We start from the raw sequence: 24,934 nt of genomic DNA, 5'->3' as shown, positions 1-24,934 counted from the left end.
GGGACAGGGAGAGAGGTGGAGGGGAAAGAAGAGTGGAGGGAGAGGGAGGAGAGTGGGGGCGGTTCACGGACATTGAACCATTGATTGAGTGTGTGGGCGAGAAGGGTGGGCAACAGTTGGTCCGTGTGGGTAACGGGGACACAGCTGGGGGGGGGGCACAGCTGGAGGGGGAACACACAGCTGGGGGGGGAGACACAGCTGGAGGGGGAGACACAGCTGGGGAGGGGGGAGACACAGCTGGGGGGGGGGGGGAGACACAGCTGGAGGGGGGGACACAGCTGGGGGGAGACACAGCTGGGGGGGAGACACAGCTGGAGGGGGAGACACAGCTGGGGAGGGGGGGTCACACAGCTGGAGGGGGGGACACAGCTGGAGGGGGGAGACACAGCTGGGGGGGGGGCAGACACAGCTAGAGGGGGAGACACAGCTGGAAGGGGGGACACAGCTGGGTGGGGGGGGGGGGGGTTGATGAGTGAGCGTCGACAGCTGGTCCGGGGCGGGAATGTGCGCGGGGACCGAGCGACAGAGACGGTCGGGCTGTAACATTATTGATCTGTATCTATGGTGTTTGGTGGGACCGGCGTTGACGGAAGATGAGTTTATCGGGGAGTGTGTGAGGCAACACGTGTTGGGGATCTCGCTCCGTCGGGGCTTCACGGACCAGACACACGTTCCCAGCGGTGAACAGCGGCGTCCATTGAAGCCAATGAGAGTGAAGCCGTAGGCGGCCATCTTACACACTGGCAGTCTCCCATTGAAGTCAATGGGAGTGAAGCCATGGGCGGCCATCTTAACTACTGGCAGTCGCCTATTGAAGTCAATGGGAGTGAAGCCATAGGCGGCCATCTTAACTACTGGCAGTCGCCTATTGAAGTCAATGGGAGTGAAGCTCTAGGCGGCCATCTTAGCTACTGGCAGTCTCCCAGGAGCAATGGTCGGCTGCAATACCGTGCGGGTAACGGACATTGACAGGTGTGAGTGTGGGGGGTGGAGCTGACGCCGGGCGGGAAAGTGCGAGCGTTGACAGTTGGGGTTCGTGAGAGGGAGGTAGAGGGGAGACGGGGTGTGGAGAGGGGAGGGAGGGGGGAGATTGGGGATGGAGAGGGGAATGGGGAGAGGCAGGAGAGAGGGGGAGAGAGAGGTACGTTGGTGGAGAATGTTCTGGAATCTTCTGCCCGGCGGGAAACGCGCGACGGCGACGGTTGAGGGGACGTGGATCGGGCGGGAAATAACGCGCAGGCGCGTGAGCGGGCGCCGACAGTTGGTCCGGGGCCGGGAATGTTGTGGAATGTTGTGTGTTGACGTCACTGGGCCTCGCTCACTCGCTCGCTCGCGCCGTTGCCCGGGACCGGCCGCTGGTGACGACAGCTTGAAGCCGGGAGCGGGAGCGGGAGCGGGAGCGCGCGTGAGCAAAGGGGCGTCGACAGTTGGTCCGGGCCGGGAAGGTTGCGTGTTGACGTCACTGGGCCTCGCTCACTCGCTCGCGCCGTTGCCCGGGGCCGGGAGCGGCCGTTGGTGACGACAGACAGACGACACATTCAAACCGGGAGCGCGAGCGAGCTCGTTGGACCGACCCCCCTATTCAGAATTAAACTGTCGACAGTTGTTCGGCCCGGGAGCGGGAGCGGGAGCGGGAGCGGCCAATGGTCGACTACAGCAGGACCGTGCGGGTAACGGACATTGACAGGTGTGTGTGTGTGTGTGGGGGGTGGAGGAAGCTGACGCCGGGCGGGCGGGGAGACTCGGGGCCGCTGTGGGGAGCGGGGACAGCAGATTGACATCCATCCATCCATCGGTGAGTATTTTGTCCGCCGCTCCCCAGTGGACACCGGCTCCATTGAAGTCAATGGGAGTGAAGCCATAGGCGGCCATCTTAGCTACTGGCAGTCTCCCGGGAGCGGGCGTCGGCTGCAGGACCGTGCGGGTAACGGACATTGACAGGTTGGGGGGGGGGGGGGGGGGGGGGGGGGGTGGAGCTGACGCCGGGCGGGGAGTGAGCGTCCACTGTTGGGGTTCGTGAGAGGGAGGGGGGGGGGCAGAGAAAAGTGGGGGAGACGGAGGATGGTAGAGAGTGAGGGTGAAAGGGGAGGGTAGGGGAGAGGTGGAGAGAGGAGGAGGAGAGAGTGGAGAGATAGAGGGAGTAAGTGACGGGGGAGAGGTGGAGGGAGAGAGAAGAGGAGGAGGGGAAAGAGGTGGAGGAGGGATGGGGAGAGGCAGGAGAGAGAGAAAGGCTCAGAGAGAGAGAGAGAGAGAGAGAGGGGGGGATAAAGGGAGGAGGGGGGGGGATAGAGAGGGAGGAGGAAGGTAGAGAGAGGGGGGAGAAGGGGGAGAGGGAGTAGAGGGGGGTAGGAGAGGGGAGAGAGGTGGAGTGGAAAGAAGAGTGGAGGGAGAGGGAGCATAGTGGGGGCGGTTCACGGACATTGAAGTGTGTGGGCGAGAAGGGTGGGCAACAGCTGGTCCGTGTGGGTAACGGGGAGACACAGCTGGAGGGGGACACACAGCTGAGAGGGACACACAGCTGGAGGGGGGGACACAGCTGGGGGGGACACAGCTGGGGGGCGGGACACAGCTAGGGGGGGAGACACAGCTGGGTGGGGGAGACACAGCTGGGTGGGGGACACACAGCTGGGGAGCGGGACAGAGCTGGGTGGGGGAGACACAGCTGGGGGGGGGGGGTTGATGAGTGAGCGTCGACAGTTGGTCCGGGGCGGGAGTGTGCGCGGGGAACGAGCGACAGAGACGGTCGGACTGAAACATTATTGATCTGTATCTATGGTGTTTGGCGGGACCGGCGTTGACGGAAGATGAGTTTATCGGGGAGTGTGTGAGGCAACACGTGTTGGGGATCTCGCTTCGTCAGGGCTTCACGGACCCGACACACGTTCCCAGCAGTGAACAGCGGCGTCCATTGAAGTCAATGGGAGTGAAGCCGTAGGCAGCCATCTTAAACACTGGCAGCCTCCCATTGAAGTCAATGGGAGTGAAGTTCTAGGGGGCCATCTTAACTACTGGCAGTCTCCCAGGAGCAATGGTCGGCTGCAGGACCGTGCGGGTAACGGACATTGACAGATGAGAGTGTGGGGGGTGGAGCTGACGCTGGGCGGGGAGCGAGCGTCCACTGTTGGGGTTCGTGAGAGGGAGGGGGGGCAGAGAAAAGTGGGGGAGAGGTGGAGAGAGGAGGAGGAGAGATAGAGGGAGTAAGTGACGGGGGAGAGAGGTGGAGGGAGAGAGAAGAGGAGGGAGAGAGAAGAGGAGGGAGAGGTGGAGGGGGGGATGGGGAGAGACAGGAGAGATAGAAAGGCTGACAGAGAGAGAGAAAGGGGGGATAAAGGGGGAAGGGAGGAGGGGGGGAATAGAGAGGGAGGAGGAGGGTAGAGAGAAGGGGGAGAGAGAGTAGAGGGGGGTAGGAGAGGGGAGAGAGGTGGACGGGAAAGAAGAGTGGAGGGAGAGGGAGGATAGTGGGGGCGGTTCACGGACATTGAACCATTGATTGAGTGTGTGGGCGAGAAGGGTGGGCAACAGTTGGTCCGTGTGGGTAACGGGGAGACACAGCTGGGGGGGGGGGGGGACACAGCTGGAGGGTGGACACAGCTGGGGGACACACAGCTGAGAGGGACACACAGCTGGGGGGGGACACAGCTGGAGGGGGGGACACAGCTGAGAGGGACACACAGCTGGGGGGACACACAGCTGGAGGGGGGGACACACAGCTGGAGGGGGGGACACAGCTGGGGGGAGGGACACAGCTGAGAGGGACACACAGCTGGGGGGGACACAGCTGGAGGGGGGACACAGCTGGAGGGGGGACACAGCTGGAGGGGGGGACACATGTGGGGGGAGGGACACAGCTGGGGGGGACACAGCTGGAGGGGGGGGACACAGCTGGAGGGGGGGGGACACAGCTGGAGGGGGGGCACAGCTGAGAGGGACACACAGCTGGAGGGGGGGGCACAGCTGAGAGGGACACACAGCTGGGGGGGGACACACAGCTGGAGGGGGGGGGGTTGATGATTGAGCGTCGACAGTTGGTCCGGTGCGGGTATGTGCGCTGAGGAACGGTGGAACAATGCAGGGATGCCCAGAGAGAGATCCTGTAGTCGGGATCGAACCCGGGTCTCCGGCGATGCATTTTGCTGTAAGGCAGCAACTCTACCTGTTGTACGCGCCACCGTGAATCCCCGGGGAGAGTGGCGCCATTTGTCAACCGGGTCTCCGCTCATCAGTGAAGGGGTTCCTGCAGCCGCAGCTGCCCGGTGACGCCCCGAGTTTATGCATCACCGGGCAGAGAGGGGTCTGCCGTGGGGAGCAGCAGAATGAGGCCAGTCGGCCCATCTAGTCTACACCGCCATTCAATCATGGTTAGACACAAAAAGCTGGAGTAACTCAGCGGGACAGGCAGCATCTCTGGAAACTAGGAATGGGTGACGTTTCGGGTCGAGACCCTTCTTCAGTCTGGTTATGGTTAACGGAAACGAGAGATATAGATGGTGATTTTTTTCTTAGACTCAATCACGGCTGATCTATGTCTCCCTCTCAACCCCATTCTCCTGCCTTCTCCCCATAACCCTGACACCCGTACGAATGAAGAATCTGTCAATCTCCGCCTTAAAAATACTTAATGGCAGCCGTCTGCGGCAATTAATCCCACAGATTCACCACCCTCCAGCTCAAGAAATTCCTCATCATCTCCATTCTAGAGGTACATCCTTTAATTCTGAGGCTAGACTAGTGGTCCTAGACTCTCCCACTGGTGGAAACATCCTCTCCACATTCACTCTGTCCAAGCCTTTCACTATTTGATGGGGCGTGGAGGGTGCAGAGAGGGTTCGTGAGGATGGGGACGGGGTTTGTAGGGTGCAGAGAGGGTTTGGGAGAGAGGGGAGAGGATGCAGAGAGGGCTCGGAAGGGATGTGGAGAGTGCACAGGGTTTGGGAGAGGGTGGGATGTGGAGGACGCAGAGAGGGTTCAGTAGGGTGAGGATTGGGTGTGGAGGGTGAAGTGAGGGTTCTGGTGGGTAAGGATGGGGTGTGAAGAGAGGGTTCAGTAGGGTCGGGATTGGGTGTGTAGGGTGTAGAGAGGGTTCAGTAGGGTTGGGATTGGGTGTGTAGGTGAAGAGAGGGTTCAGGAGGGTGAGGATGGGGTTCAGGAGGGTGAAGAGAGGGTTCAGGAGGGTGAGGATTGGGTGTGGAGGGCGAAGAGAGGGTGAGGAGAGGGTTCAGGAGGGGGTATGGAGGGTGAGGAGAGGGTTCAGGAGGGGGTATGGAGGGTGAGGAGAGGGTTCAGGAGGGGGTATGGAGGGTGAGGAGAGGGTTCAGGAGGGTGAGGATGGGGTGTGGAGGGTGAGGAGAGGGTTCAGGAGGGTGAGGATGGGGTGTGGAGGGTGAGGAGAGGGTTCAGGATGGGGTATGGAGGGTGAGGGGAGGGTTCAGGAGAGTGAGGGTGGAGTGGGGAGGGTGGCGAGTGGGCTCGGCAGGGTGGGGACAGGGTGGGTGGGTGACAGCATGGTGCCAGATGGGGTGACTGTGAAATGTGTGACCATCCTCGCCAGCAGACAATGAAGCAGCAATGCTGTATTCTGTGAATGTTTTTGTACTATTATACATTGAACATGGTGCCTTGCTACAGCAGCAACAAGAGTATTAGATAACATTTATTGACATAAATAAGGAATAATACTGCATCAAGTTTCATCAGACTGGCGTTGCCGTGTGTAGCGAGACCGATGCTCAGCCTCTGTTCTTTAATGTTTAGATGAATGAGGGGTGACCTGAATGAAATGTCCATAGATTGGATGTATGCCGGGTGGTATGTTATGCTGCATGTAAGAATATAATTGTTCCATTGTACATGTGAGAATTTAACACTCTTGATTCCTGGTTATTCCACTGTGAAGTCCAGATCTAGGGGTCAGAATCTGTGACTGGGGTGGTGGTCGGTGTGTTTCTGGGGTGGCTTGTTTCTGACTCTGAGGAACGGTGGAACAGTGCAGGGATGCCCAGCTCCACCCAGTGTAAATGTGCTTGGGGTTCCTGTCTTCATCACTGTGTCTACCAGTGGTACCTCCATCCCCCAGCTACCGTTGGTCATTCGCGGTTTCAATACATTGAGGACAGAGGAAGCCAATTATTTGACCCACAGTGTCTTTGCCGGTTGTGCAAGAGTTCATCGGCCAGATCCCACCTTCTGGTAACCAGTCTTCAAGCACACATTGTAGTGTATACGTTTCTTCACAGGTAATTTTGGCTGAGTTCCAGTTCTGTACTGATCCTGTGGTGGGAGAAACGTTTCACCAGGTCTACAATTTTTCAGCTAATTCGTGTATCACCGTGCTACCCTGTATTCGACCGAATTACTCAGGGAAAGTGGTCCTCCCCCTTTCGTCCCTCATCTCATTACTCTATACAGCTCAATTGATGCTCTCGTGAAATTTAGCCTTTCCAATAATTTATCAAACTTCCAAATACAGTTAATAATTTCCAAACTTATTCCAATTAACTACCTAACAGCCGGTGACTTTGCCAATGTTAACCTTTCTTGGAATTAGAAATGTGTGGTAAATGTTTGAGTTGTGTTTACGTGTCGGAACAGCATTTGTTTTATTTGAGCAGGAGTTGTGAGCAGCCAATTCCACCCATGACATGTGACATGTTCTGTTGGTGGAGAGAGTTCACCATTTGGACACATCGATATTTTAAAGTAAAGGTGGTGTGCAACCTAAATGGGAACTTGAGGTTGTGTTTTCCGGTTTGAGTTTAGACCTGTAGCATCTGTGGGTTTGAGTTTAGACCTGAAGCATCTGTGGGTTTGATATTAGACCTGCAGCATCTGTGGGTTTGATACTAGACCTGCAGCATCTGTGGGTTTGAGTTTAGACCTGCAGCATCTGTGGGTTTGAGTTTAGACCTGCAGCACCTGTGGGTTTGAGTTTAGACCTGCAGCATCAGTGAGTTTGAGTTTAGACCTGCAGCATCTGTGGGTTTGAGTTTAGACCTGCAGCATCTGTGGGTTTGATATTAGACCTGCAGCATCTGCGGGTTTGAGATTAGACCTGCAGCATCTGTGGGTTTGAGATTAGACCTGCAGCATCTGTGGGTTTGTTTAATTTCCTTCCTGCCATGATGACGCAGTACGCATGTGCACAGGCTGGAAAGTCACTGGATGGGTCTCGCTTCCTTCCTGCCGACCGACCTGTTGCAGCGGCGGGGGAAGAGAGAAGAGAAGTGAGGGAGTCCACGGGCTGGGGGAGCGGCAAGAGGAGAGGAGAGGGTCTCCACTGTCCAGGCCGCGGTGGGGGGCGGGGCCCACCGCGGTGTCTGAGCGGGCGGGGAGACTCAGGGCCGGGGAGCGAGGACAGCAGATTGACATCCATCCATCCATCCATCCATCCGTGAGTATTTTGTCCGCCGCTCCCCAGTGGACGGCTCTAATCTTGGGGAGAGACTTGGGTTAAATTCCCCATTGAATGTGATTTGTTCTTGTCTGTCTGCAACACATTGAATTTATTGTTGTGAGTAAATGTGTCCCAGTGATAGTTTGAAGCAGAAAAGTGATGTTCCACAACAGCTGTGTTTTGTCATTGGATGTGTTTGTGTAGATGCTGCAAATCACACAGACTTCTATAAAGTTGGAACTAACAGTTGATGTGGTGAATGCGCTGAGCAGTCTGGTGGAGTCAAAGCAAATGTCCCAGTTTGTTTTACACTTACTAAATGGCTCAATGTTCAGGGAACTGTTTCATAATGAAACCGTCAGCTTGTTATTTCCAGTTTCAGATATTTTTGCTGATAAACGTCCTCAACTGCCAGAGTAAAGGCCTTTCTGAGCCTTCTGTAAGGGGAGTTGCACATTTGTTTCGCCCTGTGGTCACAGATAAGACTAGTTCTGGTTCTAGTTGATCACTGTGCAAGCAGCTCATCAGTTGTTATCGGGCGCAGGTCGGAGTGAGTAGAGTGGTGATTACATTTTAAAGTGGGTCTTTTTCACCAAGTTGAGGAGATCTACTTGCTCAATCCCCTTTTTAAATGACTTAACATCGGGAGCAGCACGTGTGTTGGGTGGTAACATTCCATTCCCTTATCGTCCTTGGGTAAAGGGAATATTGGTAGCAAGGTTTATTAAAAATGTAGCCAGTTGAAGATGTAGGGACCATTATTTTGTCTTGTTTCATGGCAGTTGGTGCTCTGGGATGACGGGAGATTTGATGGCGTGATTTTGTGAATCTCCTTGTAAATTGCAATAAGTCTTAGCCAGATTCTGCGGCTCTCTAGGTATCCCATCCGAGAGAAGTCAGCATATTATTCATGCCTGATTCATGCTTGATTAGTCATTACATACAAAGCGGGCTGCTCGGCGTTGTACTTTCTCCAGGGTGATGTTGCAGTTGTTGAAAGGATCCCATACGGCTCCACAATACACTAATTTGAGCCTGACAAAGGACTTGTAGGCATTCTCTTTGACGGATGTACAACATGCGTGAACATCTATTTTGAGTAGGCCGAGGGACAGTGCTCCCAGGATGATAGTAAAAGGAAAGGATACTTTGAGGATTTCAGATTTGCAACACAGAATACATGTCAGTTCTCATTTCATTATTCAAATGAGTTGGGACTATTGGGTATGTGAGGGGCAATATGAAAGTTGCACAAATCTATTGACCACTGTAGGATGACGTGTGACTTTCGCAACCATTTTTTTTGGGCATGGAATTTAAAAAAAGATATTGCTATTCCAGAAGATCTGAATGAAAAAGAGAAATATGCTGGAAACACTCAGCAGTTTGAGCAGCATTTGATTACAGTCCCAGTTCTGATAATGGATCATCTAACATTGCACGTCCATTGTTTTCTGCATACACTATTTGAATCAATAAAGTAAATACACATACCCAAACTCCACAAACCTGACTGTCCCGGTAGACCCATTGTCTCTGCCTGTTCGTGCCTCACCGAACTAATTTCCACATCCCTTGACTCCATCCTATCCCCCTTGGTTAAATCCCTCCCTACCTATTTTCAAGACACCTCAGACACTCTCCGTCGTCTCCGCGCATTCCATTCTCTAGGCCCTCACCCCCTCATCTTCACCATGGACGTCCAGTCACTCTACACCTCCATCCCCCACCAGGATGTTCTCAAAGCCCTCCGGTTCTTCCTCGACCAGAGAAGCAACCTATACCCGGCCACTGGCACTCTCCTCCGCGTAGCGGAGCTGGTCCTTACCCTCAATAACTTCACGTCCCATTTCCTCCAAATACAAGGCGTAGCTATTGGCACACGCATGGGCCCCAGCTATGCCTGCCTCTTTGTCGGTTACGACGAGCAATCCTTGTTCAATACGTACCAGGGCCCCATCCCCGACCTCTACCTCCGCTACATCGACGACTGCTTTGGTGCCACCTCCTGCACCCACACACAACTGACTGACTTCATCCAATTCACCACTAACTTCCATCCGGCACTCAAATACACCTGGACCATTTCCGACACTTCCCTACCATTCCTTGACCTCACTATCTCCATTGCAGGTGATAGACTTCTGACCGACATCCACTATAAACCTATTGACTCCCATGGCTATCTGGACTAAACTTCTTCCCACCCTGCTTCCTGTAAGGACTCCATCCCCTACTCCCAATTCCCCCGTCTACGCCGCATCTGCTCCCAGGATGATGCGTTCCACACCAGGGCATCTGAAATGTTTTCATTCTTCAGGGAACGGGGGTTCCCCTCCTCCACCATAGATGAGGCTCGCACCAGGGTGTCTTCCATACCCCGCAACACTGCTCTCTCTCCCCATCCCCCCACTCGCAACAACGGCAGAGTCCCCCTAGTCCTCACCTTTCACCCCACCAGCCGTCACGTACAACAAGTAATCCTCCGTCAGTTTCGCCACCTCCAACGTGACCCCACCACTCGCCACATCTTCCCATCTCCCCCCATGTCTGCCTTCCGCAAAGACCACTCCCTCCGCAACTCCCTTGTCAATTCTTCCCTTCCCTCCCGTAACAACCCCTCCCCGGGCACTTTCCCTTGCAACCGCAAGAGATGCAACACTTGTCCCTTTACCTCCCCCCTCGACTCCATTCAAGGACCCAAGCAGTCGTCCCAGATGCGACAGAGGTTTACCTGCATCTCCTCCAACCTCATCTATTGCATCCGCTGCTCTAGATGTCAGCTGATCTACATCGGTGAGACCAAGCTTAGGCTTGACGATCGTTTCGCCGAACACCTCCGCTCGGTCCGCAATAACCAACCTGACCTCCCGGTGGCACAGCACTTCAACTCCCCCTCCCACTCCGTATCCGACCTCTCTGTCCTGGGTCTCCTACATGGCCAGAGCGAGCAACACCGGAAATTGGAGGAACAGCACCTCGTATTCCACTTGGAGAGTCTTCATCCTGGGGGCATGAACATTGAATTCTCCCAATTTTGTTAGTCCTTGCTGTCTCCTCCCCTTTATCAGCCCTCCTGCTCTCCTCCCATCCCCCAGCCTTTTTCCTTTCTTCTCCCCGCCCCCCCAATCAGTCTGAAGAAGGGTTTCGGTCCGAAACGTTGCCTATTTCCTTCGCTCCATAGATGCTGCTGCACCCGCTCAGTTTCTCCAGCTTTTTTGTGTATCTTCGATTTTCCAGCATCTGCAGTTCCTTCTTAAATACAAGTAAATACACATTGTCTTTATTACACTGGTAACAAATGCTAGTCATTTGCACTTGGCCAGATCACACACAGCCGTAAGATAACTAAATAAGTTTGCTTTAGATGCTAGATGTTGTTTAAAGGTAGGGAGAGATCACCTGTCCACAGCTGGGATAGATCAGGACCAGAAGTAGTACCATTTAATGCAGAATTGTATCTTTCAGCTATGATAATAGAGAATGTCCGCAAGATAGCAAAGGATAATCCTTGTTTGTTGAGGATGAATCAGTTGGAGAGTGCTGACAGGAACAGATGTTTGGTCAACAGTTCAGTAGTTCAACATGCAACAGCACAGTGAAATTCTTTTAGCACATATTACACCTACAGGCATTGCCATTTTCAAAGTCCAAATCCGGTCCACCCTCGAGGTCGATGTACTGGTGCATTTCATGTGAACTGACCTCCCTCTCCTCACCCATCTTTGTGTCCCGTGGGGCGACTCCGCCTACCCTGAAGGTGCTGTGGGCACCTTCCTCGCGCCTGTGGGCCATTCCTCGCGCCTGACGTCCCCAGCTCTCTACCGGTAACGCCGTCCAATGAACCTTTGGGCGGGTTTGGGCAGCGTCCTGTAGATGAGACGGATGATTCTCCTGTGAAGTGGGACTGGTGGTGGTACTGCAGACATCACCTGACATCATGGAGACCCTGCAGAGTCCAGGCCTGGGATAGAATCCTTCTATTCTGGAATGGGAACTCCAGGGATGTGGTGGAATGTGCATGGGAGCAGTGGGGATTACAGAGTTGGGACGTTTGCGGTTGGCCCATGAAATGGTTTAGTTCCCGGTCCAGCTAGTGGGGAATTTGGCAATGGGTAACATGGTGGTGTGGAGGCTTTTGTCCTGGATGGCAGGGTTGTGGGAAGAATAGGGCCAGCAGAGTGTGATAGTAATTCCCCATCAGTGGGTATTTTTCCTCTTTCTCTGAGTTGAAGCCTCCAAACAGGATATGGATGTTGGGGTTTGGCCGTGTTTGGTCTGGAATAGTGATACGGTGATCAGGGTGTTTGAAAGCTTCAGGGATCTGGCACAAATGATGAATTGCTGCCTTGGATAGATCAGATAGTCTTATGGATGACAGGGCAGACATGAAGAGCTTGGTGGTCTACTTTTCTTGTTTGTTAATTTGCAGGGGTTTACCATCTTGTTTGGATGGGGTGTTTTCCACATCTCCGCTGCATTGTAATGCTGTTTGTTGGTTCACAAGGCAATGTTTTCCTTCACATTCAATTGTCACCTGATGGTTCTGTTAATATTGTTTATTCCAGGGCTACAGAGTTTGTGATCGCCTGTCGACATCATGTCTGAAGCTGGTAACTGGGGAGGTGATTCAGTGGCCTCTACATCAAAGAAACATACAGGTTTGTGAACCTTCTGTGACGTATTTGTGAACCTTCTGTGACGAAACGGCATTTCGTTTGGACCTCAAGGGGTCCAAATGACAATAAATTGAATTGTATTGTATTGTATTGTATATATGATGCTCTGACAGTGGGTGTACACCTGATGCAAGAAATGAGGTTCACACTGAAGTGGGAATAGGGAAGGGGGTGAGCCCAGAGAGTTGACATCTACAGGGACATCACAGTCACAGGTGGGCAGATGCAGGATGATAAATCAGCCCTCTTTTTGGAAACAAATGATCTGAGTTGCTGGAAAGTGACAGTCCTGGCCACACACTCATCTCCCTGCTACCTTCAGGTAGAAGGTACAAGAGCCTGAAGACTGCAACGACCAGGTTCAGGAATAGCTACTCCCCCACAGCCATCAGGCTATTAAACTTGGCTCAGACAAAACTCTGAACATTAATAGCCCATTATCTGTTATTTGCACTTGATCAGTTTATTTATTCATGTGTGTATATATTTATACAATGGTATATGGACACGCTGATCTGTTCTGTATTCATGCCTTCTATGTTCTGTTGTGCTGAAGCAAAGCGAGAATTTCATTGTCCTATCTGGGAAATATGACAGTAAACTTTCTTGAACTTGAATCTTCTTGATCTGAGTTGCTGCAAATGTTGTCAGAATATCAGAGTCCAGGATCAGATTCTGCGCAGATATGAGCCTTTGACCCCAGGGGCGGAAAACCAGGGGGGCCCCCCCCAAGTTTTTGTCATCCGGATTTAAAAATCTCTGCTTTCCTCGAGACAGTGGGGGTGGGACTGCTGATCGAGGGCGCCGATTGGGCAAGAGAGACGTCGGTCAGCAGGCAATGGGGGCGGGACATGATGATTCAGCGCGATGATTGGAGGAGGGAGGAGTGGGGCTGGGGGGGGGGGGGTGGGACTGCGGTCGGGAGTCAGATGCGAGCTGTACCCCCCAGGCCCACAGCCAGCGCAGAGAAACAGCGCTAAACCCAGCTCAACTCTGCCTGTCCCGCTAGGTTAGCCTACATCCCTCCCTGGACTTGCGGGAAATATGGCCAGCGCTGAGTGAATGAGAAAAAGATTTGAGGAAGGACATCCTTGTGATTGAGGGAGCCCAGCGTAGGTTCACCCCATTGCTTGAAGGGCTGAATGGCCTACTCCTGCACGTATTGTCTATTCCCTGTGGCCCAGGTAGAGAACATGTTCAGGTGTGATGAATGGTGAGGGAGTGGGAACCGTTCACTGCCAATACGTGATGTTAAAACTGCATCTTTTTCTCATGCACTCATGGAAGTTTGACAATAGGTTGAGGAGTCGGCCATTCGGCCCTTCAAGCCAGCACCGCCATTCACTGTGATCACGGCTGATCATCCCCAATCAGTACCCCGTTCCTGCCTTCTCTCCATATCCCTTGACTCCACTATCCCCTAGAGGTCTATCTAACTCTCTCTTAAATCCATCCAGTGATTTGGCCTCCACTGCCCTCTGTGGCAGGGAATTCCACAGATTCACAACTCTCTGGGTAAAAATGTTTTTTCTCACCTCAGTCTTAAATTACCTCCCCTTTATTCTAAGACTGTGTGTGGCCCCTGGTTCTGGACTCGCCCAACATTGGGAACATTTTTCCTGCATCTAGCTTGTCCAGTCCTTTTATAATTTTATATGTTTCTATAAGATCACCCCCTCATCCTTCTAAACTCCAGTGAATACAAGCCTAGTCTTTTCAATCTTTCCTCATATGACAGTCCCGCCATCCCAGGGATTAATCTGGTGAACCTACGCTGCACTGCCTCAATCACAAGAATGTCCTTCCTCAAATTAGGAGACCAAAATAGTACACAATACTCCAGATGTGCTCTCGCCAGAGCCCTGTACAACTGCAGAAGAACCTCTTTACTCCGATACTGAAATCCTCATGTTATGAAGGCCAACACGCCAAAACTGCACATAATACTCCAGATGTAGTCTCACCAGGGCCCTGTACAACTGCAGAAGGACCTCTTTGCTCCTGTACTCAACTCCTCTTGTTGTGAAGGCCAACAGGCCAAAACTGCACACAATACTCCAGGTGTGGTCTCACCAGGGCCCTGTACAACTGCAGACAGACCTCTTTGCTCCTGTACTCAACTCCTCTTGTTGTGAAGGCCAACAGGCCAAAACTGCACACAATACTCCAGGTGTGGTCTCAGAACTTTACCCATGGAAGTGTGAAGTGAGGGCCAGTGGTGAAAGATTTCTCAGATGATGTTTTACTTCTCCTCCTGTGTTCACAGATATAAACTCGGCAATCTCCGCTTTCATGTCAAACTGCGATGATCACCAGCTCTTACAGTTGACGAGATTCTACCGGGACCGACTGGAGCAGGCGATTGAAGAGATTGTGGAGGGAGTTAGCCTCATGGTAATGAGCACAGATCACTTCACTGGCCAAGAGTGTCACGTAAGTGTAACGGACGCAGATTGTGTGTTGCTTCTAAATTTAACACAGACTGAGAGAACCAATGTAAAGGAATATCCGGGGCCCATGTTGATCAAACTCACAAATGAGTGTGTGGATGCAGCAACACTGAGCCTGTATTTGACCAACACCAGCTCACAGCTCCAACACAACTCACCAATTGTCTTCAATTCCCATTTGGGCACGTGACTTCCAGTGATAGAAACATAGACCCAACCTGACCTGGACCGTCAACATCACGGCGACGGCCAAGAAAGGACTTCAAAGGCTTCACTTCCTGAGGTGCTTGAAGAGGGCACGTCTCCCACAACAGCTGCTGGTGAGCTTCTACAGGTCAGCCATCGAGTCAGTTCTCACATACTGCATCACAGTATGGTACTCTGGCTGCACCGCAGAGAACAGGAAAGCTCTCCAACGCGTCATTAAGACTGCTGAGAGGATCACTGGCACCCAGCTCCCCAGTCTGGAGGACATCTACCGGACCCGCTGCATCCGGAGGGTCAAGGGCATCATTAGAGACAGCACACACCCTGGACACTGTCTCTTCACCCTCCTGCCCTCAGGAAGACGATACAGGACACTGAGCGCCCGCACGACAAGACTGAAAAACAGCTTCTACCATAGAGCTGTGACACTACTGAACTCTATCCCCCTCCCACACTGATTCCCCCCCTCTCTCTCACACACCCGCCCATACTCCTGTATGTTTATGTTTATAGTCTAATTTTTTAATAGTTCTTTTTTTAATCGTATTTTTATACTCATATTCCTGTGCAGCTGGAGGACTGCTCCAACAAAATTTCGTTGTCTTGTACAATGACAATAAAGATTATTATTATTATTATTATAGACAATATATGCAGGAGGAGGCCATTCGGCCCTGCGAGCCTGCACCATTCGCCATTCAATATGATCGTGGCTGATCATCCAACTCAGTATCCTGTACCTGCCTTCTCTCCATACCCCCTGATCCCTTTAGCCACAAGGGCACATCTAACTCCCTCTTAAATATAGCCAATGAACTGTGTGGCCTCAACTACCTTCTGTGGCAGAGAATTCCACAGATTCACCACTCTCTGTGTGGGGAAAAAATGTTTGGCTCCATTCCTACCTTTCCAACAGATCCCACTTCATCTCTCTCCACAACCACACCTCTGCTACAGCCACAGTCACTCAAGGCGTTCCCCAAGGCTCCGTACTCGGCCCCCTCCTCTTCATCATCTACATCCTCCCCCTTGGTCAGATACTCCGCCACTTCAACCTGGACTTCCACTGTTACGCCGATGACACCCAGATCTACCTCGGCACCAAATCCCCCCACAACCCCCCCACCCTCTCCCATATCAACTCCTGTTTGTCAGCTATAAAAAGCTGGATGCAACATAACTTCCTCAAACTCAACAGCGATAAGACAGAATTCCTCCTCATAGGATCCAAAGCCACACTCAGCAAAATCAATAACCCCACTCTCACCATCGACAGCACCACTGTCTCCCCATCTCCCCAGGCCCACAACCTTGGCGTGATCTTTGATTCCACCCTCTCCCTGGAGCCTCACATCCGCCATGTCATTAAAACCTCCTTCTTTCATCTCCGCAACATCGCCAAACTCAGACCCTCTCTCACACCTCCCGCTGCTGAAAGACTCATCCATGCCTTCATCTCCTCCCGACTGGACTATTGCAACTCACTTCTCCTTGGCATCACCTCCACCTACATCAACCGACTACAACTGGTCCAGAACGCAGCCGCCCGACTCATCACCCACACCAAATCCTGGCATCACATCACTCCAGTCCTCAAACAACTTCACTGGCTTCCCATCTCCCACCGGATCACCTACAAAATCCTGGTCCTCACCTACAAAGCCCTCCACCATCTGGACCCCCCCTGACCTCCTCTCCCCCTACCAACCCTCACGGTCCCTCAGATCCACATCAGCCGGTCTCCTCTCCATCCACAAGTCCAACCTCCGCAGTATTGGGGACAGAGCCTTCTCCAGGACAGCTCCCAGGCTCTGGAACTCCCTCCCCCAACTGATCCGCAATTCCGTGTCCCTCAACATCTTCCAGTCCCGCCTCAAGACCCATCTCTTCACCTCTGCCTATCCTTAGCCCCACGTCCCCTCCCTTTTCATCTGTGCATTAATTGCCTCATATTGTGTTTTGAATTGAATTCTGTCTTTACTTTGTGTACTAGTCATGTCTCTACTATTTATTTCATTCCCCTTACATGTTTTTCCTCTACCTGCTAAATTTTTGTAAGGTGTCCTTGAGACTCCTGAAAGGCGCCCATAAATAAAATAATATTATTATTATTATTATTTGGCCAACGAGAGTTGCATTTTAAATGTGCTATAGATATAAATGTGACTTGACTTGTTCATTACAGAGAGTGACTGAGCTTGCAGAGACAGGAAAACAAGCGGCCGGCTCCAAATTGCTCCTGAATCTGGTGATGGAGAAGGGTTCTGGAGCACAAAGGTTGATGTGGGAATCCCTTGTGAAAATACATCACACGCAACCGAAGCTGAGCAGAATATTGAAAGAGATACTGGCTCAAGGTTCGGCAACATTAGACTGTTAAATTTCAGCTGTAAATGCCGCTGATCTTACAAGCACCTCATACAAGATAGACACAAAATGCTGGAGTTAAGGGCCGGTCCCACCAGCATGCGACTGACTGCATGCGGCAAGCGTGAACTAACGTGGTCACTTGAGCCGTACGGCCTCGCGGGGCCGGTCCCACTTCGATCGCCGGAGCCGTATGGAGTTGTGCGGAGCGGGTCCCGACATCGTGCGCGGGGGGCTCCGAAAAACTGACCGTGTTCAAAAAATCCGCGCGGCAACGGCCTGTCGGCCCGCAGTAGCATCGACGACGTACGCAGCTTCTCAACGCCGTACGCAACGCCTCGACGGGCGTGCGCAGCGTCTCATAGAAACATAGACAATAGGTGCAGGAGTAGAGGCCATTCGGCCCTTCGAGCCTGCACCATTCGCCATTCAATATGATCATGGCTGATCATCCAACTCAGTATCCTGTACCTGCCTTCTCTCCATACCCCCTGATCCCTTTAGCCACAATGCCACATCTAACTCCCTCTTAAATGTAGCCAATGAACTGTGGCCTCAACTACCTTCTGTGGCAGAGAATTCCACAGATTCACACTTCTCTGTGTGTGAAAAGAAAATGTTTTTCTCCTCTCGTCCTAAAAGATTCCCCCTATCCTTAAGACTGTGACCCCTTGTTCTGGACTCCCCAACATCGGGAACAATCTTCCTGCATCTAGCCTGTCCAACTCCTTAAGAATTTTGTACGTTTCTATAAGATCCCCCCTCAATCTTCTAAATTCTAGCGAGTAGAAGCCGAGTCTATCCAGTCTTTCTTCATATGAAAGTCCTGACATCCCAGAAATCAGTCGGGTGAACCTTCTCTGCACTCCCTCTACGGCAAGAATGTCTTTCCTTAGATTTGGAGACCAAAACTGTACGCAATACTCCAGGTGTGGTCTCACCAAGACCCTGTACAACTGCAGTACAACCTCCCTGCTCCTATACTCAAATCCTCTATGGGAAGAATGTCTTTCCTCAGATTAGGAGACCAAAACTGTACGCAATACTCCAGGTATACTCCGTAGGCAACGTCTTGACGGCGTACGCCCAGCGCGTGGCGTTGCGCGATGACGTCACCGCCCAGCGTGGCATTGCGCGATGACGTCACCGCCCGACGCCATGCGACGTCCAAATTCAGTCGTCCCGCCTCCTGCCCGGCTGATTGGTGAGGAAACACATCCTTGCCATAGAGGGAGTACAGAGAAGGTTCACCAGACTGATTCCTGGGATGTCAGGACTTTCATATGAGGAAAGATTGGATAGACTCGGCTTGTACTCGCTGGAAGATTGAGGGGGGATCTTATAGAAACTTCCAAAATTTTAACGGGTTGGACAGGCTACATGCAGGAAGATTCTTCTTGATGTTGGGGAAGTCCAGAACAAGGGACCATACACACAGTTTAAGGATAAGGGGGAAGTCGAGAGGAGAAAAACATTTTCTTTCACACACAGAGAGTGGTGAATCTGTGGAATTCTCTGCCAAAGAAGGTAGTTGCGGCCACACAGTTCATTGGCTATATTTAAGAGGGAGTTAGATGTGGCCCTTGTGGCTAAAGGGATCAGGGGGTATGGAGAGAAGGCAGGTACAGGATACTGAGTTGGATGATCAGCCATGATCATATTGAATGGCAAATGGTGCAGGCTTGAAGGGCCGAATGGCCTCTACTCCTGCACCTATTTTCCATGTTTCTATGCAATCAAGGACAGTCAGACTGGTCAGGGAACTGTCAAGGGAGAGGGATGGAGAGAGAGGGAAACAAGGGTCACTTGAAGTTAGAGAAGTCAATATTCATACCGCTGGGGTGTAAGCTCATGTTAACACGTTATTCTGTTTAAACAGGTAAAGACCAGCTCGCCTACATGGACACGGTGGGGCAGGGTTTATCTGAAGTGCCCACTCACCTGAAAGGTAAGTGATGGGATGGGATTCCCATAGCTGCCTGCCTTTCATTCTAAAACTGAATGTCTGTCTTTAGCTGCCTGAGTGAGTGGCAGAGAGAGAGAGACAGGAGGGGAGGGCGTGTGTGTGTGTGTGAGTGAGAGACAGGCAGGCAGGGAGAGGGAGGGACAAATAGTCACAGGGAGAGAGACAGAGAGAGAGGGGGGACAGAGAGAGAGACTCAGAGAGAGAGAGAGACACAGAGAGAGAGAGACAGAGGGGACAGAGAGAGAGACACAGACAGAGGGGGAAACTCCATGAAAAGTCCCATAGCCGCCTTCCTTTCACTCTGAAACTGAATGTCTGTCTTTAATAAATGGTATTGTATTGTCTTTAGCTGCCTGATGAGAATGTGTCACAACTTGGGCGTTGGGCCTTCCTTGCTGGCTCTGGAGGATGGACAGGGAACTATGTGTTAGTGTCACATTCCTCGGTCATTTTGAGTAGTCAGACTCCTCTACGGGGATTCCAGTGGCCAGCTGCTCTCTGTCAGTAGAGTCTGTCATTCTCACCCAGAGAGAGTTGTGTGAATCTGCGGGATTCCCTGGAGGCCGGTTCTCTGGAGAGAATTCTTTCGAGAGCTAGATAGGCTCTTGAAGATAGCGAGAGAGAGTCAGGGGATATGGGGAGAAGGCAGGAACGGGGTACTGATTGTGGATGATCAGCCATGATCATAGAAACATAGACAATAAGTGCAGGAGTAGAGGCCATTCGGCCCTTCGAGCCTGCACCGCCATTCAATATGATCATGTCTGATCATCCAACTCAGTATCCTGTACCTGCCTTCTCTCCATACCCCCTGATCCCTTTAGCCACAAGGGCCACATCTAACTCCCTCTTAATATGGCCAATGAACTGTGTGGCCTCAACTACCGTCTGTGGCAGAGAATTCCACAGATTCACCACTCTCTGTGTGAAAAAAAATGTTTTTCTCATCTCAGTTCCCCCTTTTCCTTAAACTGTGACCCCTTGTTCTGGACTTGTAATTGATCCCATCGACTGTTACCATCCGCAATGTTTCCTCCTCCCCTCCCCTCTCCTCTCCTCTCCTCTCCTCTCCTCTCCTCTCCTCTCCTCTCCTCTCCTCTCCTCTCCTCACCCTCCTCCACCCTCAACTCCACCTCAATCTCCTCCCCTCCTCTCGTATAGAAACATAGAAAATAGGTGCAGGAGGAGGCCATTCGGCCCTTCGAGCCAGCACCACCATTCATTGTGATCATCCCCTATCAATAACCCGTGCCTGCCTTCTCCCCATATCCTTTGACTCCACTAGCCCCTACAGCTCTATCTAACTCTCTCTTAAATCCACCCAGTGACTTGGCATCCACTGCCCTCTGTGGCAGGGAATTCTACAAATTCACACAACTCTCTGGGTGGAAAGGTTTCTCCTCATCTCAGCCCCAAATGACCACAAATTCACAACTCTCTGGGTGAAAAGGTTTTTTCTCACCTCAGTCTTAAATGACCTCCCCTTTATTCTAAGACTGTGTGTGGCCCCTGGTTCTGGACTCGCCCAACATTGGGAACATTTTTCCTGTATCTAGCTCGTCCAGTCCTTTTATAATTTTACATGTTTCTATAAGACCCTCCCACCCTCATCCTTCTAAACTCCAGTGAATACAAGCCTAGTCTTTTCAATCTGTCCTCATATGACAGTCCCGCCATCCCAGGGATCGATCTGATGAACCTACGCTGGGCTCCCTCAATAGCAAGAATGTCCTTCCTCAAATTAGGAGACCAAAAACTGCAGCAGAACCTCCCTGCTCCTAGACTCAATACATGCTGTCTCTCTGTCCACAGATGTTCAACAGAAACACAAGGAGACTCTGCGAGCACAGACTGAAACACTGAGTGTGAACACCATCCTGATGAACGAGAAGGTTAAGAATTTCCTGCTGCTTGATCGATACGCTGAGCTCACAATCATCTCCACTGTTCGAGATCGGACACTGGTGGAACATGAGCTGCTGGCAAGAGGCCGGGACCATGAGGAATGGCAAGAGAAACATCTCCGGGGAGTACTGGAAAGAATCAGGACAGATCAATTGTTCCAGAGGAGCTTTTCCCGGAGTAAATCCCGATCTGGGAGTTCAGCATCAGTGGCCGGAGTCGCGGGGAGTTCAGCATCAGTGTCCGGAGTCGCGGGGATCGGAAAAACAACAATGGTGCAGAAGATTGTTCATGACTGGGCCACGGGGAAAATATTCCAACAATTCCAGTTTGTCTTCAGTTTCAAATTCCGGGATTTGAACACTATTAACTGCAGAATAAGCCTGAGGGAACTGATTCTGGATCAGTATCCTTACTTTGGGAATATGCTGCGGGAGGTCTGGAAGAACCCAGAGGGATTGCTGTTTATATTCGACGGTCTGGATGAATTTAAGAGCAGAATCGATTTTGCTGACAGTCGGAGAGACACAGAACCTAAGCACCAGTGTCCAGATCCTGAATCCCGGTGTAAAGTGTCTGACATTGTGTACAGTTTAATCCAGCACAAGCTGCTCCCAGGGTGTTCAGTGCTAGTGACCACCCGCCCCACTGCGTTACATTTACTGGAAAAGGCAGAGATCAGTGTCTGGGCTGAAATCCTGGGATTTGTTGGTGAGGAACGGAAGGAATATTTCACCAGGTATTTTGAAGATCAGACGGTGGCAGCAGCTGTTTTCAAACATGTGAAGGAGAACGAGATCCTGTACACCATGAGCTACAACCCCCTCCTACTGCTGGATCCTTGTCCTGGCACTGGGCCCCTTCTTCACACAAACACACCGGGACCCGCAGCGAGTTCCCAAGACCATCACACAACTATATTGCTACTTTATTTACAACATCCTGAAAACCACGGCCGTGAGATTGAGAACCTCCGTGAGGTGTTACTGAGGTTGGTCAGATGGCCTTCACTGGAGTGGCTGAGAAGAACATTGTGTTCACAGATGAAGATTTGATCAAATACAATCTGCAGCCTTCCCAGTTCCTGTCCGGGTTCCTGATGGAACTTATGGAGAGGGAGAATTCAGCCCGGAGCGTGGTGTACACCTTCCCGCACCTCACCATCCAAGAGTTTGTAGCCGCACTCGCACAATTCCTGACTGTAGATTGCGGGGATATCACGACACTGCTCATTGAAGCCCATGGCATGACAGACGGGCGATTTGAAGTATTTCTCCGTTTTGTCGCTGGTCTCTCCTCCTCACGGACAGCTTGGATCCTGGAGGAGTTTCTGGGTAAATTCCCTCATCAAACAATCTGCCGAGTGAGTGACTGGGTGAAGGGGGAGGTTAAACGCCGGGCTGGAAACACACGGAGTGACGCTGGTAAACGGAGGCTCCTGAACACGATGCACTACCTGTTTGAGTCTCAGAATCCTGCACTGGCACAGCAGACACTGGGATCTGTGGAAACACTTTCATTCAGTGAACTGGGACTGACCCCAATTGACTGTGTGGTCCTGTCTCATGCCATCAGGCTCTGTGATACAATCAAACGCCTCAATCTATGGAACTGCCGCATTCAGTGTGAAGGTCTCCAGCGGCTGGGACCGGTTCTGCACAAGTGTCAGGACTTGGGGTAAATATCCGTTTGACGCTAACACTGAACTGTAAAATTGTTCCACTATTTTGTTATTCCGTCCGTCCAACACCCCTTCTATGGGGCCGAGCGGGCCGTCACTGTGCACGGGGTGGTTGGGCTCCCCTGGGTCACGGTGATCCACCCCTTCCCCCGGGACACGCCTGTTGCCTGCCCTGCCCTGCCCTGCCGCCGTTCACTGCACGGGGAATGAGAAAAAATCTTGTCCCGGTTGTCGGGGAATGAGAATAAATGGTGAAAGTCACAAACACCCACATCCACACAGATTTGTTCAATAATGTGCTGAGGTGTTTCCAGAAATATCCCTTTGGGAGAAGTTGTCTATCTCAGCCTCACCGGGCGGGGTTTGTATCACTTTGTTTCTTACTCTGTGTAAAAGGACTTGCTCGACACACAAAGTCTTTTACTAAGTATCTTTATTAAAGGCACTACACACATTACGCCCTAGCTGTCCGTGGTCATCACTGGAACTAGAGAGCGAGCTGGAGGTGGGGAAGCTACAATTATACAGGAGACAATGGGGAGTGGTTAGTAGTGGTGAGGTCACTATGTTAAAGGAGCATGCACTGATCTACACTCTGTCTGTTTGTGTTTAGACTGGGAGGCAACGACCTGGGAGATTCCGGAGTGAAACTGGTGTCTGCGGCTCTGAGGAACCCGCACTGTAAAATACAGGCACTGCGGTAAGTCCCAGACTGTGAGAGATTGTGTTTACACTCACTGGGTGTCTGACACTGAACATTAATATGATCAGTAATTGTGTCACTGATAAACACTGGGGATTTGCACCGTCTCCTGTCTCTCTGTGTCCCTCACCCTCACTCTCTCTCATCTCCAGGCTGGACAGTGTCGGTCTCACAGATTCTGGAGCCGAGGATCTCGTCTCCGCTCTCAGTACAAACACCTCACTGACGAAGCTGAACCTGACAGGCAACTCCCTCACAGACCGATCTGTCCCCGCTCTCCGCGACCTCATACTGACCCTCCCGAGACTGGAGCGGATGTGGTGAGTGTTTGTGTTAATGTTTAATGTGATCAAATATCAGGGGATCCATCCATCCATCCGCGGGCTTCTTTCTCCTGTGGATTTGTTCTGTAAGTGTTGTTGAAATATTAACCCCAGTCCCTGTTATTGACACTGTTGTTTCATCTGTTTATTTCCTCTTTATTCCTCCACATGTTTCAGGCTGCTGGGGAATAAGTTCGGTCCAACCGGGAAGAAGGAACTGAGGTCGCTGCAGGAACCCAGACCTGGACTGACAGTGATCGTGTGAACATCTCGTGGTGTAAACATCACCGCCCTGGGGACTGGAATATTGTTGGCCGATTCTCCACACTCCCTCCCCTTTAAACGGCCACCCTCCCTCCTCTTTAAATCCCGACGCTTCCCGGGCGGTGACGTCAGAGGCGGCCCTGCCCGCTGTCACGTGACCCGGGTACTCAGCGCTGCTGATGCTGATGCTGATGCCAGATATCCGGTGCTGCCTGCCTGCCATCCAAACATAGAAAATAGGTGCAGGAGTAGAGGCCATTCGGCCCTTCGAGCCAGCACCGCCATTCAATATGATCATGGCTGATCATCCAACTCAGTATCCAGTACCTGCCTTCTCTCCATACCCCCTGATCCCTTTAGCCACAAGGGCCACATCTAACTCCCTCTTAAATATAGCCAATGAACTGTGTGGCCTCAACTACCTTCTGTGGCAGAGAATTCCACAGATTCACCACTCTCTGTGTGAAAAATGTTTTCCTCATCTCAGTCCTAAAGGATTTCCCCCTTATCCTTAAACTGTGACCCCCTTGTTCTGGACTTCCCCAACATCGGGAACAATCTTCCTGCATCTAGCCTGTCCAACCCCTTAAGATTCTATAAGATCCCCCTCAATCTTCTGAATTCTAGCGAGTACAAGCCGAGTCTATCCAGTCTTTCTTCATATGAAAGTCCTGACATCCCAGGAATCAGTCTGGTGAACCTTCTCTGTACTCCCTCTATGCAAGAATGTCCTTCCTCAGATTAGGAGACCAAAACAGTACGCAATACTCCAGGTGTGGTCTCACCAAGACCCTGTACAACTGCAGTAGAACCTCCCTGCTCCTATACTCAAATCCGTTTGCTATGAACACTATGTCATATTATGTGTATTGGTCATTTGAGTAGCTGCTAGTTACTGTAACACCATGCAGATGAATTGTGTGAGTGAGTGGACTTTAATAAACATGTATTGTACCTTGACGTGTATATGACTCGACTCATTACAACGAGGACAGCACAAGA

General features: G+C 51.7%; 1 protein-coding gene across 1 annotated transcript; it reads left to right on the top strand.

Annotated features, from left to right (window-relative positions):
- Positions 1–22,201: 22,201 nt before the first annotated feature.
- LOC116970141 (NACHT, LRR and PYD domains-containing protein 3-like) lies at positions 22,202–24,005 on the top strand. The gene is made up of 4 exons (XM_033016856.1): positions 22,202–22,638; positions 23,256–23,342; positions 23,498–23,665; positions 23,846–24,005. The coding sequence occupies exons 1-4, from the start codon at positions 22,208–22,210 to the stop codon at positions 23,931–23,933; spliced, it is 774 nt and encodes a 257-aa protein (XP_032872747.1). The 5' UTR covers positions 22,202–22,207; the 3' UTR covers positions 23,934–24,005.
- The last annotated feature ends 929 nt before the right edge of the window (positions 24,006–24,934 follow it).

Source organism: Amblyraja radiata, unplaced genomic scaffold, assembly GCF_010909765.2.
Source record: "Amblyraja radiata isolate CabotCenter1 unplaced genomic scaffold, sAmbRad1.1.pri scaffold_563_ctg1, whole genome shotgun sequence".
NCBI classification, from domain to species: Eukaryota; Metazoa; Chordata; class Chondrichthyes; order Rajiformes; family Rajidae; genus Amblyraja; species Amblyraja radiata.
Note: the sequence above shows the minus strand (reverse complement) of the source record. Positions and strands in the feature narration are given on the sequence as shown.

Coding starts and splice junctions, on each gene's coding strand:
- LOC116970141 (XM_033016856.1), top strand. CDS start 22,208: ATGACAGACGGGCGATTTGAAGTATTTCTCCGTTTTGTCGCTGGTCTC. Junction 22,639..23,255: donor CACAAGTGTCAGGACTTGGG/GTAAATATCCGT, acceptor GTTTGTGTTTAG/ACTGGGAGGCAACGACCTGG. Junction 23,343..23,497: donor TGTAAAATACAGGCACTGCG/GTAAGTCCCAGA, acceptor TCTCATCTCCAG/GCTGGACAGTGTCGGTCTCA.